This window comes from Myotis davidii, unplaced genomic scaffold (assembly GCF_000327345.1).
Source record: "Myotis davidii unplaced genomic scaffold, ASM32734v1 scaffold168, whole genome shotgun sequence".
In the NCBI taxonomy this organism is placed as follows: Eukaryota; Metazoa; Chordata; class Mammalia; order Chiroptera; family Vespertilionidae; genus Myotis; species Myotis davidii.
The window spans coordinates 6,757,774-6,771,209 of record NW_006383016.1 but is presented as its reverse complement, the minus strand read 5'-3'; the positions used below and the strand labels follow the sequence as shown (position 1 = coordinate 6,771,209).

At 36.4% G+C, this 13,436-nt stretch overlaps 1 protein-coding gene across 1 annotated transcript in view; it reads left to right on the top strand.

Annotated features, from left to right (window-relative positions):
- The window catches only part of ITGB8 (integrin subunit beta 8), a 78,816-nt gene that overhangs the window by 34,769 nt on the left and 30,611 nt on the right, over positions 1–13,436 (top strand). Inside the window, 2 exon segments of the mRNA XM_006779035.2 lie at positions 2,612–2,783; positions 10,391–10,637. Of these exon segments, the coding sequence (XP_006779098.1) occupies positions 2,612–2,783; positions 10,391–10,637 (419 nt within the window).

Sequence of the window (13,436 nt, the reverse complement as noted above, 5' to 3'; positions counted from 1 at the left end):
AATCACTGTATTTTTCTCTCTAATCCTTCACAGTTTTGTTCAAATGTCATCTGACCCTGCTATTTAAAAATGCAAACAAAAGCCCATCTCCTTTTCACATCTTTAAAAAAAAATTTAAATGATAGTTGGCATATATTATATTCATTTCAAGTGTACAACATTATTTTTACATTGGAGTAAAAACAACCAGGCTAATTTAGACATTGCAGAATAATTGAGACTATTTGGTCTATATCAGCAAACTTATTTGGCATTTAAAGGTCAAATGGCATAGCATGATCTATACTTGCAGTAAATCAACCACACTCACTTCTTTTCCATTCTGTATATACAAATAGCAAAACCCCTGGCTGAAAAAAAAATCAGTTATTTGTACTTTATCCCTTTCCTGATTTGAAGGCTTGGGATTTTTACATCTGTAAAACACATGTGGCCCTTGGTCTGTGTCCTTTCATGTGAGCCATGAATGAGCACATATTCCCGAAGCTCTGGCACAGGTGGGATTCCCCACCCCCACCTAGCCAGAGGCTTTCTGACGAAAAGTTACACATACAATAGAAGTATATGCCACTTTCTCTGAGGAACTCCAAATTGTTTATAAACCAATTCTCACATTCTTAGTGCCTCTAAGTTTTATCAGTAGATAGGGTAAATTTGAATACACAAAATTAAGGCTTTGAACATTTTTAATTTCCGTCTAAAATCTAGGTGTATGGTCAATAGAAAAGCAAATTACATTTTTTCTATTTCCATGAAATGATTTACCAAATGACATCTGAAAAAATTGATTGGAAAGGAAATATTCTCTATTGTCTTTTCATTATATTTATATTACAGAGTGTGCTCTACACTCTAATGATCAGTAATGTAAAGGGTCACATAGTAAAATTTTTTACATTTTGTGAGCTACATACTTTTTCTGTTGCATATTCTCCTTTTTATTGTACTATAGCATTTTAAAATCATTATAAAAAACATTTTTTAGCATTAAAGCCATAGAAAAAAAGCCATGGGTTTTATTTGTCCCATTGTTCCTTACTAGTTTTCCAACCCTTGTTCTAAATTGAGATGGGAATTAAATTAAAATCCTTGTATGAATGTTTTTATATTGCCTACCAACATCCCATCTAATTACTCTCCACTGCCAGGGATGTCCCTGTCCATAATTAGTGAGTGATCTCATAATCAACTAATATTAAACTTAATAATCTCCATAACCCTAGGACAATTTGTGCTTCCCCTAAGTTTAATGGCCATGATTATTACATTTCCTTGCTTCATGGCTGAATTCACTGATGGTTTATTGACTCTTTGATGACAGGAACTATGTCTACCTTGTTCTATTCTGTATCCTCAGCACCTAAAATACTTCTGTCTCTGAGTATTCTTTGATTGAATGATTAATTGATAATAATCCAATTCTCTGAATCAGCTGAACTAAAGGAGGAATAACTGAATGCCAGATGGAAATAGCCAGGAAGGCCCTAGCCAGTTTGGCTCACTGGATAGCATGTTGGCCTGAGGACTGAAGGGTCCCTGATTCAATTATGGTCAAGGGCAAATGCCTAGGTTGAGCCTTGAACCCCAGTTTGGGACGTGCAGAAGGCAGCCTATCAATGATTCTCTCTCATCATAGATGTTTCTCTCTCTCCCTCTCCCTTCCTCTCTAAAATCAATACAAATATATTTCAAGAAAAGAAACGAACTTGCCAGGAAGATCACTGAGCAAATAAGTATCTAGCTAATGTGTAAGCAAATATCACATATAATTCAGGCCAACATTATATATAATAAAACATATTTCTGTACTTTTCAATACATATCTTGTTCTTAGGAAAAAAAACCTGAATGATTACATGAAGAATAAAAATATCATTTTCTTCACAGTTAAGATAAACTAAATTGCAAGGTTGCTCCATTAATTCCAAGTTTATTGGATGGCTCTTAGATAAACATCAACTAGTCAATGCTGAATGATAATGAACATTTTAGATTCAGTTGCAAAATAAGGAAAATTTGAGCTGCCATTTTATCTCCCTGCCTCATTATGAGCATCAATCGTACTTGATTATTGAATTACTGTTGTGTGTATAAGAAGTTGGCAGATTTCACAGGCTAAGAAATGAAGATTTCCAATTCATTCTTATGAATTTTCTGTACTTAATTAAGCATGTGACTTCTGAGGACTCGCTCTCGTATTCCAAACATAACAATACGTAATAAACATACCAGTTGAGTTCTTTGAGAACTAAGGCTTAAATTTGGAACTGCTGAATGGTCTATTTGGGATAAATTTTCTTCCGGAGCAGTCTCTCCAAAGTAAAATATTAAGTTGGTATAATTTTACAGTGATCAGTTAACAAAAGTACTTGGTTTAAATCTCCTCTTTAATATTCATTTTCTTCTTTTTAAATAAGATTTAGGAATTAAAGCTTACTTAAAACAAATCTGCCAGTACTCTTATTGGAAACAAGCGGCTCTTTGGGATAGTTGCATAAGTGGTGCAATATTAGAAGATGGCTTCTTTGCAAAATTTATTATGTGGTTTTCTTTGGTTTTAATTGAGATGATATGCACTAAAAATGTCAGTGATTTTCCTTCTTTTAAACAGGATTTCATTTCAGGTGGATCAAGGAGTGAACGTTGTGATACTGTTTCCAATTTAATAAGCAAAGGATGTTTGATTGATTCAATAGAATACCCGTCTGTGAATGTAATACCAACTGAAAATGAAATTAATACCCAGGTGACACCAGGAGAAGTATTGGTCCAGCTGCGACCAGGTTTGTGATTTTCGAATGAATCGATGATTATTAATTTGAAATTTTTACTTGCTCATATTTAATAATTTGTGGCAGGCAGTATTGTTGTAGTGAAAATAACAGTGGCTCAGCATCAGGAAATCAGAGTTCTAGCCTTTATTATGCCTATAGCTAGCTAGCTGTGTGGCCTCAGACACTCCAGCAAAACTTGAGGGCACTATTTTATAATTATGTGTTTCCAGACTTGATCATGCTGTAGCGTAATTGTATTCTTGCTCTACTGCCAGCCCTGGAAGAAAGAGAACATATTTTATTCCACTCTGTTTCTCCAATGCTGGCATATAGTAAGCATTCTATAAATATTTGTTGAATTTATTGGTTGAATAATTTATTAGTAAGAGATGTGAATTAAGCTGTCCTTAGAGCCTTTGTGACTTTTAGACATAAACTTTTAGACACAAAACTACAATTCATAATTGTCATAATTAACTTGAACAGCTTTGTGATGGCCCCTGACACTAGTACATACTCTACCTCCTATATTTCCTCTGTACTTGCCCTTCCATTGCATTGTTCCACAGTTTGGCATAAGTAATAGGCCACTAGAAATTATTCCTTTTCTGCCAGTACTAGAGAATCCCAGTGTACAACCTCATATGGCGAGATAAATTCAGGTACCCAGGTGTGCATCACTCAATTAAATGTTTAGTTTTAACTAATATGCAAGCCTTCATTATTTTATTCTGGGTGCTCTTGTCCTGTCATTAAATTTTTAAATAACCATTATTGACACACAAGCTCCCTATTCCAAAACTGAACTATTTCTTCCACACTCTTGGATTACCAGAGAAACAAAGTCCATTTCTTTTTTGGCCATAAGCATATTCCAAGCTTCCAATTAAAACTGCCTGTCACCATATAAAACAATTATACAGCACAAAGTATGAGCAACAGTTGGAAAAGGATACACACAAAAATGAAAGTAAGATTGTGATGCTTGCCACCTTCTGTTGCTGCCATATACAAAGTGGCTTAGACAACAGGAATTTAGTTTCTCATAGTTTGAAAGGCTAGGAAGTCCAAGATTAATGTGCTAGCTGGTTCAGTTCCTGGAGAGGACGAGAGAGTAACAGAGAGAGAAAGATAGTGTGAAAGAGCTCCCTTGTGTCACTTCTTATAAGAACACTAGCCCCCTCATAAGAGCCCCACCCTCACGACCGGATCTAAACCTAATTATCTCCCAAAGGGCCCATCTCCAAACACCATCTCATTGTGAGTTAGGACTTCAACATGTAAATGGGAAAGGGCACAATTTAGTCCATAGCACTTGATAAATAAAATAATATTTTCAAAGGTCATGAAATAATTTCAGAAGTAAATCAAATTTTAGACAAGAAAACTGATTTCCAAAAAGTGAAACTTTTTATAGGCCAATATCTCTGAGTACTGTACAATAAAATTTGAAATCACTATGAGAGGATGAACAAATATTAAATAACAGAGAAACTCATAAAAACTTCTAAATAAATTCTATCACCAACTATAAATAACAACTGTAGTCATAGACTATTTAATAATAATAATAACAGCAAAAACCATCAAGATATATGGTGTGTGATTGAAACTGTTCTCAGGAAAATTCAAAATTTTAAATGCTTTTTTTTATAAAAGAAGAATGAAAAAAATAACTAAGTACCCAAGTAAAGGTATAGGAACAACAAAAACAAAATCACCATAAGAAAAACAAGACGAAGGAATTCATAATTTAAGAATAAAACAAAATTAATGAAATCTAAAATAGAAATAAAAAAGGGAAATGAACATATAAATCCAAGAACAAATTCTTTATAAAACCTAATCAAATAGACAAATTGTTGGCAAATCTAATTAAGAAAAAGAACAAAAAAGCAAATAACCTTACCATATAGACTATAACTAGAGAATCAAATAATGGGAAAAAAGACTTTAAGAAAATGTTAAACACAAAAATCCATGGTAAAATGTATATATCTTGATAATATAATTTTGTAGAAAATGTGTGATTAAAAATTGACTCAAGAAACAAGGAAACCCTAAAAAACCTAATGAAGATAAAAAAGTACACATGAAGTGTATATATAATTTACCTCTAATTAATATGACTATGTCCTTTAAAACTGTCTTTTTAAAAAATATTTGAAGATTTGAAATTACAAGGTGCATTTTTTCTACTGGTTTATTACATTTAAATTTATACACATCAATGACTTTAGCTTGGTCCCCTTTTTATATATAATGGTGATTGAATCCTCCCAAGACTATAAATTAATTAACAGTTCAAAAGTTGAAAAACAGTATCACTGCTATTTCCACAGTGATAGTAATGATAATGATAATAATGGCATAATGGTATTGAGGCAGGAGAAAGATTGACAGACTTGGGAGATAATGGGGAGGTAGCATCCTCAGAGGTTTGTGATTGATGATGAGTGTGGTCACACGTGGGCTCAGGTTCAAGCGTTTAGGTGAGAAGGGGAGGGTTGCCCTCTGTAGAGGGGGTGGTAATGAGTTCAAATTGGGACTACTTGGGTTGAGGTAGTGACTTATCTGTATGAGGCTGAAGTTCAGGGGAAAGATACAGACTGAAGATAGAGACATGGCAGATGCCAGCATGAGGTGATAAGTGAAGGCAGTATGCATGCGATCATTGGTAGTAGAAGAGTGAAAAGAGAAATGTTTTGATGTCTATGTTAGTTATTATGGGCTTGATTTTATTCACATTCCCTCTACTATTTGAATTTATGTTTGAAAATTAATAAAACTGTCTCATGTGTGTAAGTCATCTTTCCAACATAGCTATGACATAACTATCTAAAATAATAAAAGCATAATATGCTAATTAGACCGGACGTCCTTCTGGACGACCTTTTGGATGAACCCAAGGCTGCGAGGGAAGCCCATGTCCCGGGTGCCAGAGGGAAGCCGGTGCCAGCAGCCGGGGGAAGGGGGAAGGAAGGCCTACTCTTATACGAATTTCGTGCATTGGGCCTCTAGTATTTTATAATCTGCATGTATAGCAAAGAGTCATTAAATTAGGTTTCAGTTCATCTAAACCAGTGGTTCTCAACCTTCCTAATACTGCGACCCTTTAATACAGTTCCTCATGTTGTGGTGACCCCCAACCATAAAATTATTTTTTTTGCTACTTCATAACTGTAATTTTGCTACTGTTATGAATTGTAATGTAAATATATGATATGCAGGATGTATTTTCATTGTTACAAATTGAACATAATTAAAGCATAGTGATTAATCACAAAAACAATATGTAATTATGTGTTTTCCGATGGTCTTAGGCAATCCCCGTGAAAGGGTCGTTCGACCCCCAAAGGGGTCGTGACCCACAGGTTGAGAACTGCTGATCTAAACAATGCATTGTGACATCAAAGACATCCCAGCTTTGGGGCAGAATATATAGAGCTATATTGTACCAACTCCAGATATATGGAAACATCACTCTTCATAATGTCAAAGTCCATTCCACCACTATACATATAAGAGTTGAGTGTTTGCCCTAACTGGTTTGGCTCAGTGGATAGAGCATCAGCCCAGGAAGGGTCACAGGTTCAAATCTGGTCAAGGGCATGTACCTTGGTTGCAGGATCAAACCCCGGCTCTGGTTTGGGTACGTGTGGGAGGCAACCAATTGATATGTCTCTCTCAACATCAATGCTTCCCTCTCTGTCTCTCCCACTCCCTTCCACTCTCTCTAAAAATCAATGGAAAATATCCTTGGGTGAGAATTAATTTTAAAAAAAGAGTTGAGGGTTTGATACAATGCATACGTAAGTGTAAACTGTATCTATTCCCTAATATTGTTGTGATTTATTTGGTTTGATAATCATTTTATTGATAATCATTTTATTGCTTACTGATAAAAAATTCATGACATTCAATATAACATCTATTAAGAATTTTAAAAATAAATTTATAAATATTTCTATAACACCACATACTTACTAAATGTTTAAAAGAATGTTAGAACTATATAAAAATATGTATAATATATAATAAATATTTAAAATGAGCTTTTAAAATGAAATTTTATTTTATTTTTTACTTCTTAAACTACACTTTTTTTTTTCTTATTTTTACCTATCAATCCTATGGAAAAGTAATAACAGAAATAGGTCACTGATCCTAGTTGATGTTCCCTAAGAACACTGAAATGAAATCTTTAGGAAAATAGGAAAGAGAAGAAAATTCTCTAATTTTGGTTTAGAGTAATACAATCCTATATAAAAAAGGCTAATATGCAAATCAACCAAATGGCAGAACAACCAGTTGCTATGATGTGCACTGACCACCAGGGGTCAGACGCTCAATGCAGAAGCTGCTCCCTGGTGGTCAGTGCACTCCCATAGGGGGAACGCCGCTCAACCAGAAGCCAGGCTCATGGCTGGCTAGTGCAGTGGTGGTGGCAGGAGCCTCTCTTGCCTCCGTGGTAGCATTAAGGATGTTCGACTGACAGCTTTAGCCCGCTCCCTGAGGGGACATCCCCCAAGGGTTCCCAGGCAGCGAGAGGGTGCAGGCCGGGCTGAGGGACACCCTCGCCACCCCACCCCTGCCCTGAGTGCATGAATTTCGTGCACCGGGTCTCTAGAATATATGATAAGAATTAGTATAATCTATACTTCACTCATTTAAAAAATATTTCAAACTTGATTCATTTTAATATTGTAAACAAAAAAGTTCTCTATTAGTGCAGCTTAATTTAAAAGGTAAGATTTCTCAGGTATTTTTCCTAAATTCAATAATTTTTTTAAAAAAAACATAAAAATGCAGAAATTATGCATTTCCCCCCCACACCTGCACATATACCCCATTTTATCCACCACAAAAATTCAGAAGTGTGCTGGAGTCTGTGCTTTCCTATTTTAAATCAGTCTCATTCTTGGGCCTTCTCCTTCCCCTGCCCAAGTATAATTAATAGTAATTGGCTGCTCTTTCTTCCTGCTACACTTTTGTATATTCTGTTATGGTTTTTCAATTTCACCTTATGAAGATCATTTTAAAATTATCTTTTCTTGCCGAAACCGGTTTGGATCAGTGGATAGAGCGTCGGCCTGCGGACTGAAAGATCCCGGGTTCAATTCCGGTCAAGGGCATGTACCTGGGTTGCAGGCACATCCCCAGTAGGAGATGTGCAGGAGGCAGCTGATCGATGTTTCTCTCTCATCGATGTTTCTAACTCTCTATCTCTCTCCCTTCCTCTCTGTAAAAAGTCAATAAAATATATTTTTTTAAAAATTATCTTTTCTTAATGCCCAGTCATATTTGTTGTAGCCAGTACTTCAGAGATGCTCACTCCATTATTTGAGTAATTCAAAATCATGCTAAGAACTTTTAATTAATTCTTTGGGCTATTCAAACCAATACTGGCAGTAACTCTAAGTAGGTCTCAACTTTCCTCCAAGTCCTCTTTCTCATTCTATTAAAGGATCTGAGCCTTTAGAATCTCAAAAGATGAGAGTGAAGCTTTCCTGGAGATAATAATATACATGGTAGTAGCATAAACATTTTGGAGCTAGAGAATCCTTTTTCCTCTTAAAGAGAGAAATGAAGACACCCCTAAACTGTGGGAAAGAAGTCATAGATATTAGCTTCTTACTGTGATAAATATGTGGGCTTTTTAAAAGGCTATATATAAACGTGCTTCAAATATTATCCAGTTAAAGAACATTTATAAGTGGCTATGCATGTATAAAACCTAGAGGCTTCAGAGATGGATAGACAGTTCTTACCCGAAAGCTGCTCTAGTAATAGTAATGATAATAGTTACTAACATCTAGTGAGACCATGATTTGTTTGCTGGGCTATGAGCAACTGGCATATGCTGAGGGCCCTTAAGCGACTAGCATTTGCTTCGAGCTCCCTGAATAGGCCTCCAAGGACTGTGTTTTGCTGATGCTTCACAGGCTCTGCCTGTTGGCTGAGATAACCAGCAATATAACAACCTGCACAATACACTTAACTGGTTTATTTTGCAATGACTATAAAAAACAGACAGCCATTCATCTTTAGACAGAGGCACCATAAACTGCAACGATCCACCAAGATGAAAATAACATGTGGCCAGTGCCTAAGGCCTTCAGCCGTATCTCCAAGTCAATGATTAAAAAGCAACTACGCAATTTGTAAAAATATAAAAATGAAAATGTTTCAATACTGACCCACACATTAAAGTTCAAAGTCCTCCTCATGAACCACACTCCCCAGTTCTACTCCATTTCTGTTTTTCACCGATCCAGCCCTATCTGCCAAATTCTATCATTCTCTCGAATTAAAATGCTCTACCCAAATTGCAGATACTTCTACATGGTCAGGCTTTTACACCAGGTACCTGAAAGCTGAGCCCAGCTCTTAAATGTAAGGCAGCCCAGCTCCTAAATGTTAGGACAGAGAGTGGACTGAGCTGGATGACACATGCCAGATTTCTCCCCCAAACTCTTGGGCCAAAAAATTAGGAGTGTTACAGTAAAGGGGTTTCATCCATATGTTGGCAAATTAGGAATAAGGGAATAGTCCTTTTCTCCCATAATTATTAGGTATCAGAAAAAAAAACATTACTTTGAATGCATTCCTTAATCTGGCTGGAAAACTTCTGATTTGTGAAACAATTTAAGAGAAAATACTGCTACTGTTAAGCACATTAAGACTGCAAATACCGGTATGACTGGCTAGATTAGGGGATACCTTTAATGGATAGATCAGACTACCAATTATGCATACAAATTGGTGTTTTTAAAAAATATTTCCATTCAAAATATTCTCCATGGACAAATAATGACTTACAAAGCATTTGCTTTATTATTTAAAAAAGCAAAATTCACAAAGTATTTAAATTGGTGTTTTCACCATCTACTTAAAAAAGAATACAGAGCTACCAACTCTGCAGGGCTGTCCCTAGGAGACTCGCACGGCTCTCCTGTGGTCACCCTCTTCTCACCCAGCTCCCTTGCCTCCATGACCCCTCCGCACATGTTTATTGAGAAAGAACCCAGCACGGTCCTCACTGTGGCACTGCTGGCTACTGTTCTTTAGACCACTTCCTCATTCCTTCTCACAACTAACTGCTGAGAAGAATCATATCAAGTAATTGTGATGATGTACTAATTGTTTTGAATTGCTTAACATACTGCTCAGTAACAGAGTTTCACATCTCATAAGTATGCCTTAATCCGAAAGAATGAATTTATATCTGAAAGCAACCTTTACATGACCATAGCCACCTACTCTCTCTTGAGATGGAATGCTTCTTGTTGTCTTGTGCTGTGCTTTTCTAGATACTATAACTATAGGTTCAGATGGTAATAAATACGTTCCCTACTGCATTTATATTGAGCTGGTCCATTTGATGATATTATCTGTATCTGCCCTATAAAATTGTGAGAAATGCATTGTAAAAGTTTGAAACTCACACATTAGTGTGGTTTTCAAACTGCCTTAAAATTATTCCAGAATATTCCTGATTTCATAAATTACACACAAATCGGTTATTATTGTTCTATATCTAAAATGTGACTTATTGACCGTTTATCCTGAGATATTTAAAATAAATACATGATATTTGTCTTTCTTTGAACTAGGAGCTGAAGCTAATTTTATGCTGAAAATTCATCCTCTGAAGAAATATCCTGTGGATCTTTATTATCTGGTTGATGTCTCGGCATCAATGCACAATAATATTGAAAAACTAAATTCCATTGGAAATGATTTATCTAGAAAAATGGCATTTTTCTCCCATGACTTTCGTCTTGGATTTGGTTCATATGTTGATAAAACAGTTTCACCATATATTAGCATCCACCCAGAAAGGATTCACAATCAATGCAGGTATCTAGTGTTTGAGGTGGATATCATAATGCTAATGAAATTTTCTTCGTATTAAATCTCACTGTTTTTATATAAAGAAATTACTAAATTTGCCAAAACCGGTTTGGCTCAGTGGATAGAGCATCAGCCTGCGGACTGAAAGGTCCCAGGTTCGATTCTGGTCAAGGGCATGTACCTGGGTTGCGGGCACATCCCCAGTAGGAGATGTGCAGGAGGCAGCTGATCGATGTTTCCCTCTCATCGATGTTTCTAACTCTCTATCTCTCTCCCTTCCTCTCTGTAAAAAAAAAAAGAAAAGAAATTACTAATTTTATATTTTTGTTTTATTAGAGAAGTGAAAATATTTGGAGGGGAAGTATATTCCTATCTGAAAACTTCTGAGATTATCTGTTGCTTGGGTTTTTTACTTTTTATTTTTTTCAAATATCATTCACTTTTTGTCACACATAAAACAAATAATATGAGTAATTTTGGACAAACCTCCAATAATCAGGCTTCCATGTATGTAAATACCTCTTTAAATATTCTGTATTTCTCCTTTTTGATTGCTTCAAATTTGTTGAATTAAGGTTTGTTGAATTTATACTACTTATGTTATCAGTACTGCATCTATTTCCCCTTACTGTATTGTGACTATGGATTACGCTGTTACTTATGATGTGACTACTGAGCAAATTCAGCTAACACATGGAGGGTAGGTCATAAAATGAGAATTTGCATTCTAGAAAGAGCCCTTTTTCTTTTTAAAGTCCAATTCTAAATAGCATATGCCCCACTATAAAACAAAACCGACCTTGAGAATACAAGTTACTCACCGTAGTCTAATTAGCCTGTTGAGTTTTCAGAGAGAAATATAAATGTTTAGTGCCTCCTTAATAAAACATTTCATTTTAACATCTTATTTCCTACTTCCATAAATAGCCCAGGCCACTTTATAGTAAGTACACACATTTACCGCCAAAACAGCACTGCCATAGTGCAGCCAGGACTGAAACACTGCAGGGGGGTTCCTGAGATTTCTCCCTGCAGGGATGCACCTGAGAAATGATGCCCACTTTTTGGAACACCATGAAATTCTCAAAACAATTTTTTTAAAAATATTGTTATTGATTTTAGAGAGGAAAGAAGAGGGAGAGAGAGAGAAACATCAATGATGAGAGGGAATCATTGATCGGCTGGCCTCCTGCACACCCCCTACTGGGGATCGAGGCTGCAACTCAGGCATTGCCCTTGACCAAAATCAAACCTGGGACCCTTCAGTCTGCAGGCCAATCCTCTATCTACTGAACCAAACCAGGTAGGGCTCAAAACAATTTTAATGAACTTTGAATGTTAGTTAATAATTGCACACCAAGCATCAATTTAACATATAGCACAATATTTTTAAATAATCTAATAACAGTATAGTATTTTCACTAAAATCCTAAAAAACATTTCCTAAAAAGTGTTTTTCAGTTGTTCCATGGTCAAATGTGATAGGAAATCACTACAAATTTTTATCTCCTCTTCAAAATTAACACTGCATATTAGCATAATAAAGTCCCTTAAGTGTCCTATCATCCTATCTAGTAATAGACAACCATGGTAATTGACCATACCTTCACTACGCCTCCCATCGGCTAACCAGCAAGATATGCAAATTAACCGCCAACAAAGATGGGGGTTAATTTGCATACGTAGGCACAAGGCAGCAGAGCAAAGACTGAAGGCGGCTCCGGCCGGAGCAGCGAAGGCTTGAAGGCAACTCTGGGTGGAGCTGCGAAGGCTTGAAGGTAGCTCCGGCTGGAGTGAAGGCCTGGGTCCCGGGTGCCGGAGGAAAACCAGTGCCAGCAGCCAGGGGAAGGGAAGGCCTATTGCATGAATCTTTTCGTGCAACAGGCCTCTAGTATACAATAAAACCCTAATATGTGGAACAACCAGTTGCTATGACGTGCATTGACCACCGGCAGTTGGACATCCCCCAAGGGCGCAGGCCAGGTTGAGGGATCCCCCCCCCCCATGCACGAATTTCATGCACTGGGCCTCTAGTCTATATACATAAAAGGCTAATATACTAAGTGTCCAACCATCCAACCGGTTGCTATGATGTTCACTGACCACCAGGGGGCAGGCACTCAACACAGGAGCTGCTGTGACCTGCACTGGCCATTTACAAAGAAAAGGCAGACCTGGTGGACCTTGAAAATGATTTCAGGCTTTCTCACTGTGCACAAATAGTCAAACCATACTGCAGTTAAATATTGTACCTTTTGCTCTCCCTGCATGATCTACAATAATAATCTGCTTTGTGTTGATATTTACTGCTGTGTTGCTGATAATTACCTGAAAATGGAGTTGATGAAGTTGGGCTGGAAAAAGTTTAGCTACATCAGAAAGCAGGACTAATTAAGCAAATTTATTATATGTGTGTGTATACATGTGTGTGTGTGTGTGTGTAAAAGGCGAAGTTGACTTGTGCATGTGCAATACCTATAAAGCTCTCGCTGGCACCAATCGCATGCATATGTTTTGATTTGTCATTGTCAATCATGAATTTGGTTGACACTTCTATTATAAAGAAAGGATGAATAGCAATATTAAAGTATTTCTTCTAATTAATTTCCTTCCAATGTGCATGAATTCATGCACTGGGCCACTAGGTATAATATTCATAAAGAAAAGTGAACATGCCAGAAGGGTAGAGTATATGACTTTAAATATTATTCTTTCCTCTTCCACTTATATTGGGTAAGCAGCCATTTAAAGCTTTTTAATTATAAAATTAATACACATAGTCAATGCAAAATCATAATAATTGAG